At 53.6% G+C, this 21,684-nt stretch overlaps 1 protein-coding gene across 3 annotated transcripts in view; it reads left to right on the top strand.

Annotated features, from left to right (window-relative positions):
* The window catches only part of PCSK6 (proprotein convertase subtilisin/kexin type 6), a 180,593-nt gene extending 159,259 nt beyond the window's left edge, over positions 1 to 21,334 (top strand). For all 3 annotated transcript variants that reach the window (XM_059371683.1, XM_059371682.1, XM_059371684.1), the window contains 7 exons: positions 1,779 to 1,881; positions 2,827 to 3,023; positions 4,539 to 4,626; positions 8,136 to 8,239; positions 13,277 to 13,406; positions 18,407 to 18,519; positions 19,926 to 21,334. In XM_059371683.1, coding sequence (XP_059227666.1) covers positions 1,779 to 1,881; positions 2,827 to 3,023; positions 4,539 to 4,626; positions 8,136 to 8,239; positions 13,277 to 13,406; positions 18,407 to 18,519; positions 19,926 to 20,023 — 833 coding nt within the window. In that variant the 3' untranslated portion in view covers positions 20,024 to 21,334. The remainder of the gene's footprint in view (positions 1 to 1,778; positions 1,882 to 2,826; positions 3,024 to 4,538; positions 4,627 to 8,135; positions 8,240 to 13,276; positions 13,407 to 18,406; positions 18,520 to 19,925) is intronic.
* The last annotated feature ends 350 nt before the right edge of the window (positions 21,335 to 21,684 follow it).

The raw sequence follows: 21,684 nt of genomic DNA, 5'->3' as shown, positions 1-21,684 counted from the left end.
GCTCCTGTCTCCCATGCCAGGATAGAATGGGAAAATCATTCTTTCTCCTTCCTGTCCCCTGCCAATGTCCTTAAGACTGAAGACATTGTTTACTTTATCAAGCAAGACAGACCTGCTGGTTCCCTTGGATTTCTCGGGGAGAAATCACTGCGGTCCTAAAGGTCGTATCCTCGGGACCACTGCAGGAGGGGCTAGGTGCGAAGGGCAGAGTGCAGGATTCCAGTTCCTCTGTGTACTCAGCGCTGGGAGTCATAGAAAACAAGGCAGCAGGAAGCAAGGCTCTCTGAGGCTCTCCCCCATGAATGACCTGGAAGAAGGTGGGCAGGAATCAAATCAAAGGAGAATTGACTGCACAAGAAGCCCAGCAGTCTGGAGCTGGGGAAGGAGGGGTGGGTGGGTGAGGGTAGGCTCCGTGATAAGCTTCAGGCACGGCAGGCCGAGTGCTTGAACTCAGACTGGGGGCACCGACTGCAGAGCCCTCCCCAGCCCAGCCCAGCACGAACGCAGCCTTGAAAGGGGTTCACAGTGGGACCCACAATGAAAACTTTGGAAATATCAACAACAGTAAACCTTCGGGGAGGGAAGCAAAATAAACCGGGTCTAACACTAGGAAGGTCTGCAGGCCCTTTAAGGACGAATGAAGAGGGCTTTGTGCACCTCAGCAAAGACCCATTGTGGGTGGCAGAGAATGGGGACTTTTGTCTCTGCCTGCATCCCCATGAAAACGCTGGTGGCCAGCAAATCACCTCTTCTTTGCTTCTGAACTCGCTCCCCACCCCTTCCAACAACTCAAACCTTACAGAAGGCTTTTTTTCTTCTAAAGACTCAAAAGCCTTCGTAATACGCTGCTGGGTCCTTCCCCACATGAGGAGAGTTTCTGGAGCCATTGCCCAGAGCCGGCGGACGGGGGGTCAGGGGTAAGGTAGGCGGAGGGTCCCACCACAGTGCTGTTCTTTGCATGCTGTGGTCACGTTCTTCAGGCCGGGTGAACAGGACACCTGTGGACCTGCCCTACCCGGTTCTGAGGGCACTTGACATTTCCTCCCTCCAGGCTTGCTGGAGGGCCACAGAGCTCCCCGCATGGCTCTCCATCGCAGGCCCCAGGGTCAGAATGCGGGGATTGCGGGGCACGTGGGGGAAGACAGGGTGGCCCACCGCAGAGGCCAAGAGGGAGGGAAGCGGCAAAGGTTTGCAGAAAAGGGCCCATCCCGTGCCCACTGAGGGACAGCCGCACCCCATGGCACTAAGCTCACAGATCCATCCTGTTCCCACCAACGCACGCAGGGAATCCTCTTCACCCTTCTTGCTTAATTCCCTTCTCATCATCACTGCCTGGTGGCAGCTTCCCTCATGCCCTTGGCACCCCATCCTGTGTTGCTTTGTCCTCCACCGTGGGAATCAGGAGAGATGGCCGGCCCCAGGACCATGACCGCCGTTGCAGGGGAGTGCCCTAAAGAACGGTGTCCTCAGCCTCTCTCTTGCCATCACACCCTGCTCGGCTCGTGCATCTGGGGCCCCAGATGCGTCTCCCTCTTCCTCAGACTGCCCTTGGAGTCATCAGACCCTCGGACGCTGGAGCCCAGGGCCAGGCTCAGCTCTCAGTCATAGCCCCATTGCCTTGGGGTGGGCAGTCTTTCTAGCCCTGGTAGCCCCACCACTCTCTCGGGAAGCTTCTCCCGCCCCTCCTAGGCTGTGATGCCCTGACACAGGCTCTTAGGGGACTGCATTGGGTTGACAAGGGATCTCTCTGGGTGAATGACAATGCTTGTTTCTTTAAGGTCTGTGCCATCCGGAGTGTGGGGACAAGGGCTGTGACGGCCCCAAAGCAGACCAGTGCTTGAACTGTGTCCACTTCAGCTTGGGGAGTGCGAAGACCAGCAGGTAAAGGGCTGGGGCTTCTGACCGCATGTCCTGGAGCCCCTCAGAGGGCTACCAAGGTGACCTGTTTCCGGCTGTGCTCTTAGTCCCCCCACAGTCTGGTACCCTCCTTAAGACATCATGTCATACCGTCTCCCCCAAAAAAGGAAATCTCACGGAGATTGACCACTTTGGAATTGTATAAGTTTTAGTAACTTCTTGTCCTCATCACACAAGTAATTCATGCCCATGACAGAGAAATTACAGGGTGTGTGGCCTTAAGGTATCTGTGCTCATAAACCATCTTCTAGCCATTTTGTTAAACAGAAATGGGTCAGAGTGGGTGGACCAAGGCTCACTGCTTGGGAACTAGAGACAAATGTCATTTTAGAAGCCAGTACTGTTCAAAAAGCACCATGGGCCAGGTCTGGGGAGCTCCCACCCCCCAAGGGTCCAGTCACTGGCCTTGCAAGGCTATGGACGTGACCCGCATGGGCTCCTCGAGCTCCCAGATGCAGACACACTCACCCTGAGCCGGGCAAAGGCAGTGAGCCTGCTTGCTGTCTTTGCTCACTGCCCGTGAGACTAGCTCCCCAAGGGAGGGTGGTGAGGTTGCACCAGAGCTTAAAATTGCAAAAGTTAAATGCCATCGCCCAGGTGCCACTGAACATCTCTTCTGGGGAGACTGAAAGGCAAGCCTTCCTAGGTTCTGATCCAAGTCCAGGACCCTCTCCTGCGTACTTAGGGACCTCTCTGCTGGGCTCACCAAGTCCATGGGCATTCAGGGTTTAACCTTCACCCTAGGGCCTTTGTTTCCCTCCGAGTTTTGCTGACTTGGGGGATGGAGGAACAGCTAGAATTTCCTCTCCAGCTAGGCGCTCTGCCTTAGCAGGACCCAGCAGGCCGCAGACTTGCAGGGCGGTGGTGGGGTCAGGTGGGAAATGTCCTCTGTGGCTTCTGTTCCCACAGGAAGTGCGTGAGCGTGTGCCCTCTGGGCTACTTTGGGGACACAACAGCAAGACGCTGTCGCCGGTGCTACAAGGGGTGTGAGACCTGTTCGGGCAGGAGCCCAACCCAGTGCCTGTCCTGCCGCCGCGGGTTCTATCACCATCAGGAGATGAACACCTGTGTGACATTCTGTCCTGCTGGATTTTATGCTGATGAAAGTAAGTGCATGTCTGTGTGCACAGGAATGATGAATCTCCTCCCCTGCTGAGCCCCCCACCCTAGGCTGGGATCCCCTCTCCTGGGAGAATTTCCCCAGGGAATCTGGCACCAGCTTATGGATCTGGTAGTTGACATTGGGAAAAAGCCCTGGCTAGGAAGAGCTGCTGAGTTGAAATCAGGATTCGAGTACGGGCAGAAGGTTTTCAGTCCTTTAAAAACAAAGAGGAGCCTCCTGGCCAGCGTTAATTGGGCTCAGAAGAGGTGGGTTAGTCTTTGCAGCCCATCTTACAGACAGTGGCCACACCCCTAAGAGGGGGTGATGCTTTCCTGGTCTTGCAGATGGGGGAACAAAGCTGAGAGGAGCCACCAGGCCCACAACTAGTAACGGCACAGGTGGGACTTGAACTCAGAACCACGAAACCAGGTGTCCTGCCATTCCACCAGGCCCGGGAAGGTGGGGGGATGGGCGGGGCCCTGGGGCCCAGGTTCCCATGTTCCCATGCCAGGGTTTCACCAATGCACGTCACCCCAGAAGAGGCAAAAGACAAGGTCTGGGTTAAACAGACGGAGAATAGTTCTCAAGTTCAAAGAAGCTACCGTTTTGATGTTGTCGATTTGTGTAGGTCAAAACCTTCCCACAGAGGCCCTTGCTATGTGGGAGGGATCATTGACCCGGTTTGTGATGGCATGACGGTTCTTCCTCTGGAGAAGGAGCCAGGAAATCTTTATAGACGTAAAGCCATTCAAGAACCAGAATCCCTTTAAAGGAAAAAGCTATTCTCTCGCAAGATGCATTTCACAGCCTTTGCAAACACCTGCCCTGGGCTGCCAGCCAGACCCGTTTTCCTCCATCCCCACCCTGCTCCCAAGGCAAGAATGAGCCACCCTCGTTGACCCGGTGCCTTCCCTGAGCACCTGCTGCATGTGTGTAATGCCCCCCTTGGGGCCCCAGGAGGAGGCACAGACGTGTAGCAAGCAACCCTGAGCTTCCAGGCCCAGACGCCAGGTGGCGATGATGAGGCGCCGGAGGAAACGACCAGATCAGAACAGGCGGAGGCTCCTGGGGTTTGCCTTGACCCAGCATTTCCTCAGGAGGTGTGCTGGGTGTCCTAGATGTATGTCTTAGTCTTTGTAACTACCAAGTTTTTGATAAGGTCCCCTATGAAGGCACCAGAGGGCAGCTCTGAGGGCTCTTTAGGCTCCAACTCTGTCATTTTGCACACACCCCCACCCCCTCCACACCCCCACACCCCCCACCCTCCTCCAAAGCCTGGAGGTCGTGCAAGAGCTTTAATTTACTCCAGAAGGGAGAGGAGAGAGACCTGTGATCCCACACGGGGGCCTGCGGTCTGGACATGGCCTCTGGCTGTTTGATCACTCCATCACTGCTCCTGGGGGCTGACACAGGGGACACGCTGTTCTACCAAGCCTGCTTTGAAATGCCAGAGTCTTCTTTGTCCAGGATTGATTCACGTCTCTGCTTCTTCTCTTCGGCTCATCTTCTTTTTCTCCAGGTCAGAAGAATTGCCTGAAATGCCACCCAAGCTGTAAAAAGTGCGTTGATGAACCAGAAAAATGTACTGTGTGTAAAGAAGGATTCAGGTAAGCCGGTCCCTTCAGACCCGAGTGTCAGAAGCAGAGTGTGTATGCTTTTTTGTTGTTTGTTTCTGTCACTGGCTTACCAAGTTTGGGCAACTTTTTCCTAAAAGATAAAAGCAGAGGCCCAAAGCCCTTGAGGGTAAAGATTCTGAGTCTGTAGGAACCAGAGTTCCACTTGGAGACTGATGTTTAAGAACAGAAAGTTAGGGGGCGTCAGGGTGGCTCTGTCGGTTAAGCATCTGCCTTCCGGTTCAGGTCACCATCCCAGGGTCCTGGGAGGGAGCCCCGCATGGGACTCCCTGCTCAGCAGGAAGCCTGCTTCTCCCTCTGCCTCTGACCCTCTGGCTCCTTGTGCTCACTCTCTCTCTCTCCAAATAAATAAATAGAAATCTTTAAAAAATAAATAAAATAAAATAATAAAATAAAAAGTTAGGGGAAAGGTAAAATCTCTACCTTTTATGCAGTACCTGGGGAGCTGGTGAGGGCACCCCTACCATATAAAGTGGGCTGGCTGCTGGAAAGGTAAGGAGCTCCCATCTTTAGGCACCAGTAAGGGTATCCACTCCCATGCCTCTCTCCCAGTCTGGGCAAGGGCTTGGGGGGCATTGCAAAGCCCACCCTCCCTCCTCTCCATTCTCTGCCTTTTCTCTTTCTCTCTCTCTTCTCTTTTTTTCCCCAGCTCTGGTATCTGCTTCCTGCTCTGGGAGCTTGCCTCCAGAGGATGCTTTTTTAGATTCCTGGTTTTCCCTCTCCCACCGAGCTCAGCACACATCTGCTGTAAAAACATTTTGCTGAGTTAATGATTTTTATTGGAATCTATTGAAATGTTTGTTTAGCCCATTGAATGCAACCACATTGCACTGAATGCAACCAAATATACATTACCTGTTCCTCCCAGTTACTGTCTAGCTTAGGAAACATTCTGTTGGAAACTGTGCTGTAAAACACTCCCATAGTCCAGGGACTAGAAGAACCAGGGTCTGCACGTTATGGAAGAAAGGGAAGCATGGAGGGGGGATCGGTGCTTCCCCCCCTGCAGTATGGCCAAGGAATCACGGGAGCTCCTGTTAAAATGCAGATTCTGACCTCGCAGCTCCCAGGAGAGGCCTGGGCTTGGCATTTCTAACAGGCTCCCAGGTGAGGAGGGTGTTGCCAGGACTGGGATTCCCCAGTAGAGCTGAATGTTTCTGGAGTAGGAACTGATAAGAGAAATTGTACAAGCCCTTGTTCCGGGTGCTGTCACCAATAATGCCTCATTTAAATCTTCACGGCAACCTAGGATGTGGGTAGTATTTTTTTTAAGATTTTACTTATTTGTTTGAGAGAGAGAGAGAGAGAGCATAAGCAGTGGGAGGAGCAGAGGGAGAAGCAGGCTCCCCGCTCAGCGGGGGGCGTGATGTGGGCTTCACCATCCCAAGACCCTGAGATCAGGACCTGAGCCCAAGGCAGATGCTTAACTGAGCCACCCAGACGCCCCTAGGATATTGATAATACTGCTCCCATTTTACTCACTGGGGAGTTCGCCCAGGAAGTGCTGCCTTCATGAGGTTTCCCTTAGCCTGCCCTTACTCTTCCAGATCAGGGAGAGGAAGATCGGGAGAGAAGAGAGTCCACGGCCTAAGCTCCCAGGAGTCTGGGGAGAGGAAAGGGAAGCAGGACCCCCAGAGTCACACATCATACCTGTGGTCCTGTAAACGTGTTAGGCGGACGAGGCAGGATTAACAGTGGAAGGATGAAGTGGTCAAGGAAGGAGGTCCCCAAAGGGAGCGGTGGCGTTGAGCTGGTGGCCACAGCTGGGGGGCCTGGAACTGGGAGCTATGCTAATCATCTCCCTCCTGGGCTGGGCTGGGCTGACACCCAGGCAGGTGTCAGCAGTTGGGGACTGCGGGGGAGCTCTGTGGGTCCAATTCCTTAGAACTTGCTTCCTGACTTGGGAGCACTGGAGGACTCCCAGGGAAAGAGGAGGTCAGCTGCTCAGGTGAGGAATAGGGTCATGGACAGAAAGTCCCTGCTAAGGAGGAACCACATGGATGGAAGCAGCGGTTCCTGGTGTGACAAGCATTCAGAGGGGCACGCAAACTCGGAAAACATCGTCAGCCATAATCCACAGAAAGCTTCCTTTTATTGCCCAATATCCTTTTAAGCTGTGGCTTCAAATCATCGCTGTCACGTTAAAGCAGTGAGAGCCGCCGAGCTGCTGATTCGCTGCCATCCATCTCTTTAAGGGATAAATGCAGGAAGCGTTCGAGGGGAGACATCAGTTACTAAGCACTTGATTTAACTGCCAGTCTCGGGCGCCCTGGAGTCCCGGAGTGGGCACCCGCCGTGAATGCAGGGAGGCTTCCGGACCCCTTGGCTTCTCCCCACGAAACATAGGATTCTCTGAATCTCGCCAACATGCCAGAGCCCTTGTCCCCTGTGCCTGGTGGCACACAGCTTATAGTGTGCACATCCAACACAGTGGAATCTTGCGAAGTGAGGAAATCCCCATAGCAGACACACTACCGTGTGCCAGACAGCCGTCTCGCGAGCCTTGGTTCATCTAATTTAAGCCAAGCTTGTCCCAGTGCATAGGAGAAGAGACAGGTGAGGGGACAGGCGATGCTGGCTTACCCCGGGTCGTGGTGGCAGAGCTAGGAAGTGGCCAGGGCAGGGTCCCAGAGTGGGCAGTCCAGCTCGAGAGACGATTCCAGAATCCACACACTTGGCTGCATGACGAGGTGAGACAGAGAGGCAAGAACCGTATCAGGTGGGGCCTGTCCAGTCCCAGGAGTGGATTTTATGTCCAGATCCTCACGAGGCACCGAAGGTTTCAAGCAAGGCAGAGGCAGGCGTAGGTCGGGCTCTCAAAACCCATCTGGCCACCACCACCCAAAGGTACACATCATCAGCACTCACACTTTGCCACGGCGGGCTGGGACCGGCCAGACTGAGTCAGCCCGCCACCAGGGGGGACCCACACAAGCTCATTTTCTCCTCTCCAGGTTTGGCTTCCAGTTTGGTTCATGAGCCATCACAGACCAAGAGAGAGCCCAGGGACTCAGCCCCAGGGATTTGGGGAAGAAGCCTGGGGCTTCCGGCGGGGGGGCGGGGCAGGTCTGGGGCATCCCTTCCTGAGGGACCTCCGGCTGGCTTCGGACCACTCTTTCCCTGCTTTCATTAGCTTGGAACCTCAAGCGGCACAAAGATCCATGCTTTAGCAACTTTCCTTTCCTCTCATGAAAGGTGATTGAGAGATTGTAATTTCATTAGAATTTTGGAAGGGGGGGGAGCCTGGGTGGCTCAGATGGTTAAGCAGCTGCCTTTGGCCCAGGTCATGATCTCAGGGTCCTGGACTCCAGCTCCGCATCACATTGGGCTCCCTGCTCAGCTGGAAGCCTGCTTCTCCCTTTCTCTCTGCCTGCCTGCCTCTGCCTACCTGTGATCTATCTGTCAAATAAAGAAATAAAATCTTAAAAAAATTTCGGGAGGGATATGAAAACACACCTTTTTTTTTTTTTTTCTTTCAACAGCTTTGCACGGGGCAGCTGCATTCCAGACTGTGAACCGGGCACCTACTTTGATTCTGAGCTAATCAGATGTGGGGAATGCCATCACACCTGCCAGACCTGTGTGGGTGAGTTCACGGCCTGCAGGGGCCTCGATTTTGCTATGCCAGATGGTTGGAGCATGGGTCACTGACTCTGGGCGAACTGTCTTGAAGCTAGGAAAACCCTAAGACTCCCTGGGCTTCACTGGGTATTGCAACATTCAATCACAGGGGCCCTTGCAGAGGATGGGGTTGGGAGAAGAGGGGGAAATTAGTATTTAATGGGTACAGAGTTTCAGTTGGAGGAGTTGAAAGAGTTCTGGAGATGGATGGTGGGGACGGTATTTCATGCCACTGAACCATACCCTTAGAAATGGTTACTATGGGAAATGTGATGTTCTGTTCCTTTCCTTTGCTATTTTAAAAATTCAAAATAAAGAAAACCTGTTAGACCTCAGTTTGAGTGAGCCAGCCTGGATCTCCCGGCATGAGAAGCCCAGCCAGGCTGTGCATGCTCTGGGGACCGGGGAGGGATGCTAAGTCCTCAGGAACTGCTCTTTGCCTGGGGCCCGGGCCTCCCCTCAGAAAAGGCAAGGCTATAAATTTAGCTTCAGAGAAGAGGGGGCAGAAAGTGAAGGAAGCCTTCTCAAAACACAGCCTGCCTTCCTGGTACCTAGCTTCTCTTATTTTGAACATTTTATTCAAAGAGGAAAAGGCTTCTATAAACAACTTTATGTGTATTATAATTCCCCACAAAGATGATAGCACAGATGTCTCCCAGGCACTGTTTTTATGCAGAAAAGCCGAGAATGGGTTCGTTTTATGGGGTTTTCTGTTGCAGAGTTATTTGCACTAGATGTTGAAGTGCATTATGAGTTTGTGGGCTCGGATACACTTCAGGTTAAGTCTTCTCCTCCCAACCCAGCCCTTAGCAGGAGCGGCACAGCCCCCACTTCCCACCCCGCACCGCAACCCCCAGCAGCCACGGGAGCTCCGTGTGGGCATCAGCTGTGCTCTCCAGGTGTGGACATGCCACAAGAAGCTGGGCTATGATCAAGGCCAGCACCCCAAAGCCTACAGGGGATGTGTCCTCCGGGGACAACCCCACAGCAGCGGGAGCTCGGCATGTGGAAGTATCCTCCACCCCCCACCTGACCCCCGCAGTTCAGCTTTTTTTCCTACCCATTTGCTCTCTTATTTTTTTGCTCTCATGTTTATTCTTTGTTTTCTTTGTCTCCTCGTTTAGTCCAGGTTGATTAAGGAGCATTGCCGATGTCACTTATTGAAATTTCATAGTCACCCGTAATCCATAAAATTCAGAAATGTGCCTTTACACCGCTTTTGATTTCAATAATTCGATTTACTTTTCTTTCTCTGCGTCCCCAGACTGCCTGTTGGCAAACAGCTTTGTAGAGATGCTCATAGTCTCTCTCATCTCAACAGGATGACTTCTCTGTCCCTTCAGGCATTGAATTCAATGGCGTGCAGGGCTAAGGCTGTCTGGTGGTGGGAGGGGGGTGTCTCTCTACCTGCATGTGCCTGCCTGCCTGGCTTCTTTCTAAGCTCCTAAGATGCATGCATCCAATCCCTGGCAGCTGCTCGGAAGAGGACCTGCTTCTCTACTCTGAGTGGTCTAGAGGTTTCTTTGCTCCCTGTCAAATGGGAGTCTGTGTCTGGAAGTTGCTGTTCTCAGCTGTCAGCTCCCCTCCTCCTGGAGGCCCCTGGCCCACCTAGCCTTCCCCTCCCTGCCCCAACTCAGTGATCGGTGCTGCCCATCCCTGATACAGAGGCCTAAGCATGATCATGGGGAGGGTTGTGGTCAGGGACAAGTGCAGGGTGGGACATGGTGGCATCTGTCTCCCCCCGGGGCTGGCAGTGCCCCAGGGCATTTGAACAAGCCTCTTGCCTATTCCTGGTGCAAATACTGAGAGTCCTGGTACAGAGGATGTGACTCCTTAGGGTTGCCTGCCAGCTGTGGGTTGCTGTAGAGGACCCAGGGGACAGGGAGGTGCCTGGCTCAGCTTGTTCCCAGTTGGGACATGGCCCATTGGTCAGGACTGCGCAGCTGGTAAAGCATATGCATGACAAGTTGAGCGGTGGTGCCTCAGGTCCGTGTGAGGGTCGGCCGCCACTCATGGGCATCCCTTCCTCAAGCCCAAGTGAGAAGGACATGAAATAGTAGATCCCAGCTCCATGACAGCTGGAGAGAGAGATCGCAGAAGCAAGGAAAGCATGTTATATGTTATACCCTTAATGGCACATTTTACCTGCGTTTGGAACAAGGACCCCACGTGTTCACTTTGTAGTAGACCGCACAAATGATATATTGGGTCCCGAGTAAGCAAACCCCATCTTAGGGTGAGGATCTGGGGGTGCTTTTCAAGTGTCTGAAACCTGCAGAGACTTGTGACTGCATAGAATCCTTAAGAGACTTTGGGTTCTAAAGTTCATAGATTGTGGTAATTGTGAAAATGGTCAGTCCTGAAAATTGGTGTTTAATCAGCTTTTTTATCATTGCGGCAAACTATCCTTATCAAGTTTGCCATCTTAACTGTTTTTAAGTGTATGCTTCCATGATATTAAGTACATTCACATCGTTCCTCTCCACCATCCATCGCCAGAACTACTTCCTCTTCCCCCTCTGAGTGTGCTTCATTCCCTTTGAAGTTTAGTAAATTGAACTTTTATCTAAATACAATTGACCTGTGGGGCACCTGGGTGGCTCAGTTGGTTGGGCGACTGCCTTCGGCTCAGGTCACGATCCCAGAGTCCCAGGATCGAGTCCCGTGTCAGGCTCCCAGCTCCATGGGGAGTCTCCTTCTCCTTCTGACCTTCTCCCCTTTCAGGCTCTCTCTCTCTCTCAAATAAACAAATCTTTAAAAATAAATAAATAAATACAATTGACCCTTGAACAATGTGGGTTTGACCTGCATGGGTCCACGTAGACACTGATTTTTTTTTCAATACATACAGTAGAGTAAATATATTTTCTCTTCCTTTTTTTTTTAAAGGATTTTATTTATTTATTTGACAGAGAGATATCACAACTAGGCAGAGAGGCAGGCAGAGAGGGGGGGGGGAAGCAGGCTCCCCGCTGAGCAGAGAGCCCGATGTGGGGCTCGATTCCAGGACCCTGAGATCACGACCTGAGCTGAAGAGCTGAAGGCAGAGGCTTAACCCACTGAGCCACCCAGGCGCCCCTCCTTATGATTTTCTTAGTAACATTTTCCTTGTGTAGCTAAATTTATTCTAAGAATGCGGTATATAATATGTATAATGTACACAATATGTGGTAATTGTTTATGTTATCAGAAAGGCTTCTGGCCAATAGTAGGCACTTAGTAGTTAAGTTTTGGGGGAATCCAAAGTTATATGCAGATTTCTGACATCACGGGGGGTTGGTGCCCCAAACCCTGTTGGTCAAGGACAACTACACAAACACAAACGAGTGTTCTCTCCCACCACAGAAGCTCCTTAGGCATCAAGGAGCCTAATGACTAAGATAAGAGAATGTGGGTAACAGTGTTCAGCGGGGGAGGCCCCAGCAGGGACAGCCATAGGGACCGCGCATCTCCTGAGGCGCTGGGCTTCCAAGGGCCAAATGGCCAATGGCAGATGCTCCCTAAAGATAAGTGATGGCGGGGGTGCAGAGGCAGAGTACAGGAGCAGTCTTCCATCTAGAATGACATAATGTAACTGGACAGAAACCCTACACGTCTGCAGGGCATTGTGGTGAAGGAAGGAGGATATCCCATGTGGACACTGTGGGTGGGTGGGTGGTGTTCATTATGGAACCCCCCTCCCCCACCAAAGGCTCCTGCTTCTGCATCCCGCTCTCAATGCTGGATGAGCTCAGAATTCCCTTCCAGGCGGAAAGCTGTGGTTCTAAGCGATGAAACCAGCTGCCAGAGCACTGAAACTTGGGGCCAGTGGGACCATGCAGCAGACCCCTGTCTCTATGGGGGTCTTCTCTTGACACAGCTAAGAGGGCCCTTCTAAGTCCAGGAACAACTCCAGGAAGAGAGCCAGAGGTCACTGCCTTAGCTGCCAGGCCTCGACCAAAGAACACAGTGGAATTAGAGGAGGAAGTTTAACAAGGGACTATGATCACCAGAAGCATCTAAGATTACTTCTTCCCCATGTTCAACCCCCTAAGCTATCAGCCAGGGACCACCTCACTGCCTCTGACACCCCATCAGGGGCTCCTCAGCCACATTTGGCACAGAGTAAACTCCAGAGCTTACTGGTTGTTAAATGAGTGACTGACAGACGGATAGACAGATAGCAATTTCTTCATTCTGGACCAACATCTGCCACAGGCTGATGAGTCTGCTTGGGTTGAGCTGCAGGTTCTCCCTCTGGACTCTTGGTCCATCCTTCTGAGCTTTGGTCTCTTGGGGTTGCCACTCCCTACTCTGTAAGCCCTTAGTTGTTTGCTCTCTGTGGTCAAAAATGGCCTGGTTGTCCACACCGACTGCCTGTCTACACCATCCCACCAAAATCTCTTCCTTCACTTTTCCCACTTCCACACGGTCATCCGTCCCAGAGAAATAGGCGAGCCACCAATGTAAGCCACTGATACGGTGTTACATTTTCTAGAAAAACAGGCAGAAGTAAGGCTAATAGCGTATCTTATTTAACCCAGTGTCCCTAAGATATTATCATTTCAACAAATAATGAACATAAAAAATCAGCACTTTTTCATGCCGTTGTTATGCGAAGCATTTGGAATCCAGCATATGGATTCCACACTTGCAGTAGGTCTCTGTTTGGTACAGACACACTTTAAGTGCTCCAAATTATACAGGGCTGCCACCAGCAAAAAGAAGCAAGACCAAGGGCTCTTGGCAAGGATACGTTTGGAGTCAGGGCCATCAGATATGGCCCAGACGGTGGGAATTATGCTGAGCTAGCTCATGCCTCCACGTCCCTCCCTGTGAAATGGGGATGTGGGCAAGGATGGCCTGGGGTAGGCAGAAAGTGAGCAGCTGGGAACCCTAGCTGCGGTGGTGGACGTGGGCCATCTGGACCATTCCCCAGGTCCCCAGGGCACCGTGCTAGGCCCGGAACATGGTCATGGGCAGGCCGTCCCTGACATCTGCTTCTGTCCCGTACCCCTACCAGGGCCCAGCAGAGAAGAATGTATTCACTGTGCGGCAAACTTCCACTTCCAAGACTGGAAATGTGTGCCAGCCTGTGGCGAAGGCTTCTACCCAGAGGAGATGCTGGGCTTGCCCCATAAAGTGTGCCGAAGGTACGCAGTCCTTTCAGATGGTCTTCCTGGCTCAGACCAGGATTGCTGGGGAATGAGTGGGGCTCCTGGGTGGCTCAGTTGCTTAAGCACCCCACTCTAGATTTTGACTCAGGTCATCATCTCAAGTTTGTGAGATCAAGCACCCCCATTGGGCTCCACACTCAGCAAAGAGTCTGCTTGAGAGTCTCTCTCTCCCTCTCCCTTTGCCCCTCCCCCTGCCCTTTCTCTTCTCTCAAATAAATAAATAAATGTAGGGGCTCCTGGGTGGCTCAGTCAGTTAGGCATCTGCCTTTGGCTCAGGTCATGATCCCAGAGTCCTGGGAACGAGTTCCACATCAGGCTCCTGCTCAGCAGGGACCTGCTTCTCTCTCTGCCTCTGCCTGCCTCTCCCCCTGCTTGTGTGCTCTCTCTTTCAGTCTCTGACAAAGAAATAAATAAATCTTTAAAAATAAATAAATAAATCTTTAAAAGAATAAACATAAAAAAAAGATTGCCGGGGAATGGTGGTTCCCTGTGCCAGCAAAGGGAGCTTCCCTGGGGCTGGGGGAGGGTGCCACATCACATCACTGCAGAGGGAGCTGTAGGTACGGCGGGGGTACCGGAACCCATTTAGAGTGGAGGGACCCCTGTAGTTGGTGATTGCTAAGGTCACAAGTTTATTGATGGCTTTCATTCCTTTGTTCATTTAATGAATTTTGAGTGCCTGGAGCTCTGTTGCTGGGTCAGGGCACGAGGCAGAGTAACAAGGTGCCTGTCTGCCGATACTCATGCCGCCTTGGCAACCCCCACGGGAGCTCCTCCTGTGCTACAGCCCCAGATGCATTCACACTGGTGGTAATTAAGGAAACCATGGGTTGGGCTTCGTTTGTGGATTTTTTTTTTCATTTTACATTAGATAGAGAAAATTTAGGTCCAGACCATGTCCTCATTCTAAAGCCATTCCCTACGCAGTCAGTGAATGTAGATTATAACTCCCTCTCCTTTTCACGTGTGTCTGTGTAGTGCACCGTTCTTGTTTGATGGCTTCTAGCCCTGTAGTGTTCCTTACCTTTCTCACTGGACATGAGCAGTGGAAGAAGAAGCCATTTCTTGGGTGTCCTCTTGTCTTGCTGAATAGCTATTGCCTTTTCCTCAGGACTTTATAACCTAGATCCCCAGACAGTCAGGGCAGCCTGTCTTGTTCAGGGTGAGAGCAATAATGAGATGTTGCAAGGTGGCCTTGATGATAATGACGGTGGGGGTGGGGCAGGGGCTTTCCTTCTGAAATAAACTCAAAACTAGGGAGCCCTGGACACACATCGTACAGCTTGTCTGAGGAGACCTTGCCCTGTCTTTCAGCTCACAGCTGGGAACCCACAATGGAATTGGCTCCCCGGGCTGTGTTTGAGAACTGCTCTGGGTTCTAATGTATTTTCTTAAAACAAAAACAAGCAGGGCACCTGGGTAGCTCAGTCAGTTAAGCATCTGCCTTTGGATCAGGTCAGGGTCCTGGAATCCTGGGATTGAGCCCTGAATTGTCTTCTCTGCTAGGCAGGAAGTCTGCTTCTCCTTCTGCCTCTGCATGCTGCTCCCCCTGCTTGTCCTTTCTCTCTCTCTGTCAAATAAGTGAATAAAATCTTTTTAAAAAACCAAAAACAAAACAAAAAAAAGCAAATAAACAAAAGAACCTACAGTCACCCAATGAGAGACTACAAAGTCCTTGTGCTTTTTGGACTCCCAGTAGAAGTTCCCGAGGGGTTATGTATCTAGATAGGGGTCAGCCCGCTCGTTTGAGCTGGTTTGAAATAGGAATCTTGCCACCTTCACCCATCCTTGCTGAGTCCTGCGTAGCATCCTCAGCATGGGTGTCTGAAGTAAACCTTTCATTTTAACCAGCCCGCTGGTTCAACGATAATTACACTAAGTATGGCAGCCCAGGGAGAATGTGGAATTAAATAGTGATAATCACTTCCATTTGTCAGACGCCCAGGATCCCACAGGATGCTGGGCATCCCCATGACTGTGGCCACCCACACCCCACGGGGCACCCAGAAACTATGGCCTCCCCAGCCCAGGAGGCAAGAATTAGGGAGCCCCCCCACCCTGAGCCCCTCCTTGACATCAGAAGACAGCAGCATCTGGGTGCTCACCTCCACAGGAGGGAAAGCTTTCAGCCCCAGAAGAGAGTCCAGTGTTGGGGCTCATACAGCAGATCTTGGATATACACCCCCAGGGGAAGCCCCACACAAGGTGCTGAGGGGGTGAAATGCCGGCCTTTCAGGAATCGTCCGTCTTCAGAGTGCCGTGGCTCCAAACACCCCTTCTGCTTGGATTCCTCCTGAAGGAAGAGCAGTCTTGGTCTGCTGGGTGATGCAGGGCGTCTCCCCACTCAGGCGCCAGCAACTTTTAGGATTTGGCCTCCTGCAGGCCCCAGGGTGCTGCGAGGTGCCGGGCCTAGCCCCGGCTGGTGGGCCCTGGCTACTCTGTGGGAAAGCCAGGCCAGGACTCAGGCCTGCTGGCTTGGCAGCCAAGAGGCCAAGAAGACCCACGAAGCGAGGCACAAAGTGGAGAACAGTCCATGATGATCTCAGAGGAGGGGCTGGACACCCCCAAGGCGTAGTAAGAGGACCCAGAAGTGCAAGCAAGGACCTCTCCAAAGACAGCAATTCGCTGGGGTGCCTGCCTGAGGGGTAGCTGGCCTATCATGCCCCCAGGCCTCCCCACTGTCCTCTGCTCCCTCCACCCCTCCTGGGTGACCAGCGGGGCAGAGACCATGCCTGCCTTCTGCTTTGTTCTGTGCTCAGACTGAAGCGCGACAAGACTCGATGTCTGACGCTCACTGGGAAGGCGAAAGGAGAGAAGAGGACGTGGCCCCTGCATTGTTGCGGGGAGGAAGGGAAGAGGGCTGCAGTGCGCAGGCCCACTTCCGGAGTCTCACCAGACAAAGTTGCCGTGGTGTCTACGGGGGAAGGAGGTACCATAGAAAGTGACAGAGTCAGAGGCGCTTGGAAGTTACCCTGCCTAAGAGGACTGCCTGTGGGGCAGAAAGGAGGCCAAGAGGGTCTTTCAGAGAAGCAGGGGCCTCAAGGCCTTTGGTTTTGGTTTTGGTTTTGGTTTTGGTTTTTTAAGACCTTATTTATTTATTTATTTTGACAGAGAGAGAAATCACAAGTAGGCAGAGAGGCAGGCATGGGGGCAGGGAGCAGGCTCCCCACTGAGCAGAGAGCCAAATGTGGGGCTCAATCCCAGGACCCTGAGATCATGACCTGAGCCAAAGGCAGAGGTTCAACCCACTGAGCCACCCAGGCGCCCCCAAGGCCGTTGGTTGAGGGGGACATTGAGGGGTCCCTGGAGGGACATCATCCTTCCCTGGGAACAGCATGATGCTGGATTCTTCCCCTGAGCTGGGGCCTCTACAGCCAAGCCCAGTCTAGCCCACTCCTTGACCTGGGCCTTGTGAGACCCCAAGCAGGGAGCTGCTCAGAACCTGCCCAGGATTCTCTGCCTGCGGGACTGGGAGGTGCTGAATGGTGTTGTGTTAAGCTGCTGGGTTTGTCCCAGTCTGTTACACAGTCCTAGAAGAGGGATGTACCTGCATTCCCACTGGGGGCTGGCAGGTGGTTCTCTACCTTAGCCTGCCCCACTCACTGTTCCGTTGAAGCAGCCCTCAGCCACCGCCTCAGAGTGCTGACCCCAAGCCTTTGAGACCACTGACCTCTCGCTGAGCAGTGAGGAGAGGCCCTAGTTCTGGTCCTAAGGGGCTGGTTGGGGGCCCTTAGGACTAGAACTAAAAGAAGCAGGGATCCCCGGGGGAAGTCATCCCTTGGGCTGTGGTGTCGGGGTGTGTGGCTGAGCCACCCCCAAGGTGCGCACGACCGGGGCCAGACCCTAGCGGCTTCCCCAAGTGCATAGAAACAGGGTCCCACGCAGCAGGCCCCGCCCTACACCCCTGGTTGTCCAGCGGAAGGCCGCTTCGGGGAGAGGCCATCAACCGCCCCCAGGTTGTTGATGGCGTCTAGCTGTTGACGGGGCAGGTGGCATGAGTCCTCAGCAAAGAACTGCCCACACGGGGCAGAGGCCAGAGCCCTCGGAGCTGGGCTCCCGCTCCACATGCCCCGCCCACTCCGCCTGAACGCCGCATGCCCCGCCCACCCTGCCTAAGCTCCGCCTCCAGGGCGGTTCCACTTGCGGTGGGAATCCGCTGAGAAGGAGGGCGACTGGAGCCTGGTGAGACCCGGGCACCAGGAGCTGGACTCAGAAAAGGCAGTGGGTGTGGCCCTGGGGCGGGGATGGCGAGCTCTTTCTCCTTATTTTAGAGGGCCGAGTGGTGGGTAGTTCGGGCTTGACAGGCCCTGTGGTCTCTCCTTCCCAGCTATTCAGTTCTAACCCCGCAGAAGCAGCCACAGTGATCTATAGATGAGCAAATGACTGTTCCAGTACAACTGCTGGATATGGCCTGCGAGCTACTGTGTGCCACCCCGCTCACGGGGTCACGGTACTCTGCAGTAGAAAGAACCCCGGGTCCCATCTCGGGCAAGAACTGCAAGACCCACACCCTGCCCACCCGCCGTGAAGACCGCTCAGCCTCCTGGTCTGCAGCAGTCCCCCAGGCCTGCTCTGGGATTGGGTTTGCCACATCCCCGTCCTGGAGTGCCAACACTATAGCTCAGAGCTGGGCAGCTCCCAGGGGTGCGTGTGCTAATGTTGCTTGAGGAGCCAGCTGTGGGGCAGGTGCCACAGTGTCCAAGAAAGTGTCCAGGTGAGCCACAGGGAATCCGTGAGCCACTGGGGCCTGGGCCCATCAGCCCCCAGCAGGCTTCTGCCCACTGGCCATGACCGTCTTCACCCGTCCTCAGGGCGATAGTGCAATCAGGTGGGTGGAGGAATGTGCAGACGCTTGTCTGGGGTTTCAGGCCGTCACAGTTGCAGGGCAGGCAAGAGGGTAGGGGGGCTCCGGGAGGGGTGCATGCAGCGCCTGGGCCCCTTCCCGCGCAGCAGAATGAACCTGTTTCCTCCTGCAGGTGTGATGAGAGCTGCCTGAGCTGCGAAGGCTCCAGCAGGAACTGCAGCAGGTGTAAGACAGGCTTCACACTGCTGGGCAGCACGTGCATCACCAACCACACATGCAGCAACGGTGAGCACCCACGGGGTTGCCCTTGGGGGAGCCCAGCTCGTGGCTTGTGGCCAAAAGAGAAAGGAAAAGGAGATGCAGGCGCAGCCCTTCTGAAGGGTGGGCGGGCCATCCCTTTGGGTGACCATCAGGGACCCCTCTCATTCTCCCATCCCTTTACGCCTCTGTCATTGATCAATGAGGCATCCTGGCCACAGGCTACTGCTGCTCTGTTTGTTGGGTAACTCTTAAAACTGATTTTGTGCTTGTACCGTTCCCACTCTCGTGTGGTGAGCCCCGGTGGCCTGAGTGTGGTGAGTTCTCTTAGGAGAGGCCTGATCTCGGGGCTCCAAGCCAGGGGGCCCAGAGGGTCTCAGCCTCAGAGCCCAGTGTCGAGTCCCGCACATCCCACAGGGAAGCCCTGCGTCTGAGCTGTGGGAGATCCCTGGTTCTCGAGGTCCCCTGGAGACCAGGGAGGGCCATGAAGACATAAACTCTGGGGGAGCCCGGAGTCCAGTTTGGGGATTCCAGGCAGAGGACTCTGGCCTGGAGACGTGGTGTGGCAGAGAAGATTCCATGCTCAGCTGGTCACCGGGAGGAACAGTGAGGGCCAGCTCTGGGCGCTATGAACTGGCTTACAAGAGAGGAACCTAGCGGTCCCATGGAGCCATCCCTGGCCCCGCCCTGGCTGAGCACAGACCCAGAATGTCCTGCAGATCTCAATGTGGCCTCCTTGCCTTGGTGTTTGGTCATTTCTTTGGTTTGCAGAATTGTAGGCTTTCAAAGGCTAGGAAGCTCCCTCTTTAGGATGATACCCATTCAGGTTATAGTTCCAACCCGAGAAAGTGAGGTGGTCATAGGAGGGTCTTCCAGGTCCTGTCAGTGACCAGGCAACTCCAAAAGTGAGCAGCCAGCTGGAATGGGCTGGCTTCCCGCCCTCTTCCCCTTCTCCTTTCCATTAGCCTTGACAGCTCTCTCCTTCCTATCTCATTTGGTTTGGAGTGCTCCCAGGACACGGGAGAGCTTCCCTGCCTGTCCCTTCCAGGCCTGTCCTCCTACCCCACCCCCATCCCACCCCCAGAGTCTTCCTACTAAACTTCCCACCACTGCACTTAATCTGGAAAGACAGAGGCACAGGAACCCTGAGGCCCAGCTGGTGCAGCCCTATCCACCTTCCTTGCAATCTCGAGCCCCCCATTTGTCTATACCCGCATGAACCCCTGTGAGCTAGGTGCCCCCTCTGCCATATTCAGGCTACACATGTCACGGGAGGACAGCGAGGACCACTCTGGCTGCTGCCCCCACTTCCTCTGTGACCCCCGTCCCCTCCCAGCCCATCATGGAGCCAGGGAAAGGGGATGGTTGGAACCATTTTAACAGGCCCTGAAGTCTGACATGTCCCCCCTTTCTCTTTCCTGGTGGGACCCCAGCCGATGAGACGTTCTGTGAGATGGTGAAGTCCAACCGGCTCTGCGAACGGAAGCTGTTCATTCAGTTCTGCTGCCGCACGTGCCTCCTGGCTGGATAGGGGCACCCCAGCCGACCGCAGAGGGCGGGGCCTCTCTTGTCCATCCGTCCATCCGCCTTTTCTCCACACTGTCAGCCCAGGCCTGTTGCAGGGGTGCCCCGCGTCCAACAGCTTTATCTCCCTAGGAGCAAGGTCCTTCTGCAGCATCTCTGAGCACCCGGCCCCCATGGGCGGTGGGCCTCCAGGAGGTGTGCCTCTCCAACTCTGCTTGCTGGCTCCGTTCTTCTGGCAAACCCCAAGCGGGAACAGCAGGAATTCTGGAAACCCACAGCTCCAGCTTTGGAGCGGCTTCTGGGACCATAAGTTTACTGAAACTTCAAGACCAAAGCAGAAAGGCAAGATGCTTGGCTTCACCCATCACTCTTCTCCCCGTGCTCCCTGCAGCCTCAGTGAATCTCGCCTGCCAGGCCCTGGGCCTGTCTCCCTGTGCGAGGTGCCCAGCCGAGCACATGCCTGCTCCCCCACCTGCCACAAAGCTGTCTGGGGACAGTCCGGTCAGACTGTAAATAGAATAGACACGGGGCCGTGAAATACATGACCACTGGGGATGGAGCATCTGTTTCTCCATAGTCAGCTACTTCTGGAACTGCTGCGAATGTCCTATTCCAAATCTGGATGGAAAGACCCTTCCTCTCTCCACCGCACTGTCCTATAGGTGAGCCGAGTGCCCCTCGTCACCACGTCCTGTCATGTCTCCAGGAGTCTCGTACTCCGAGTGACCACCTCTCCCTGACGCAGAGCCTCCTGAGGACAGTTCCCGGGAGGCATCCTGGGGGCCAGCCACAAGGAGCCCCAGTGACTCACGCAATTCCTCTTACCAAAATGGAAACCCAGCCCATGAGTCGTTAATCTTATCACTGCCCATTTCGTGGAATTGCTTTTTTGAAATACACTTGGCCTCTGCTTGCCGGGAGACTTGTTCTGAAGGCGGTCACTCCTGTGTCTGTGTGTACTATGAGCCTAATGACACGGTTGGATTTATTTCTGCCAAACCTGTGTAGGCATTTTATAAGCTACATGTTCTAATTTTTACCGAGTTAATTATTTTGACAAATATTTCATATATTTTCATTGAAATGCATATCTGCTTGATCAAGTCCCTTTAATATGGGAGTGACATTTGCCTTAAATTTTTTCAAGCTCGTTCTCCATTTGGTCCTGCTCCCCTCTTGGACTGTAATGCATTTGCCTTGTCCCCTAGGAGCTGGGGGAACCCAGCTGTTGTTTATTGAATCCACAACTTCAAAAGAGAAATCCACAAAGCAAATACAGTGTTAACCTTAAATTAATAAAAGAGTTAACATCCCATGACCACGAAGTCCGTATTTCTTTCCAAGCACAAGAATGAAACGTGGGGGTTGACTGATTTGTGAAACTGCTTTATTTATGGTCTGGGACCTCTTTGATGTCACTAAGCAGAAAGTCTTCCGGCTTGAGCAAATTCCAGGCCCAGGGTGTCCTTTGGTAAATGACCTTCTTCCGGCCACAGAACCCTGGTTGGGTTCTAGGGGCTGAACTTAGCCATGCCCACCGCCTGTCAAGGGGGCGCCCTCCGCAGCCTGGACCACGTGCTTCTTCATCTATAGCTGTCAAGTGGGACTTAATTAGGTCACAGCTTGTCTTTTGCACAGTGACCAAAATCCCTGTACCCGCGGGTTTTG

The sequence above is a fragment of the Mustela nigripes genome, chromosome 13 (assembly GCF_022355385.1).
Source record: "Mustela nigripes isolate SB6536 chromosome 13, MUSNIG.SB6536, whole genome shotgun sequence".
Classification (NCBI taxonomy): domain Eukaryota; kingdom Metazoa; phylum Chordata; class Mammalia; order Carnivora; family Mustelidae; genus Mustela; species Mustela nigripes.
Note: the sequence above shows the minus strand (reverse complement) of the source record. Positions and strands in the feature narration are given on the sequence as shown.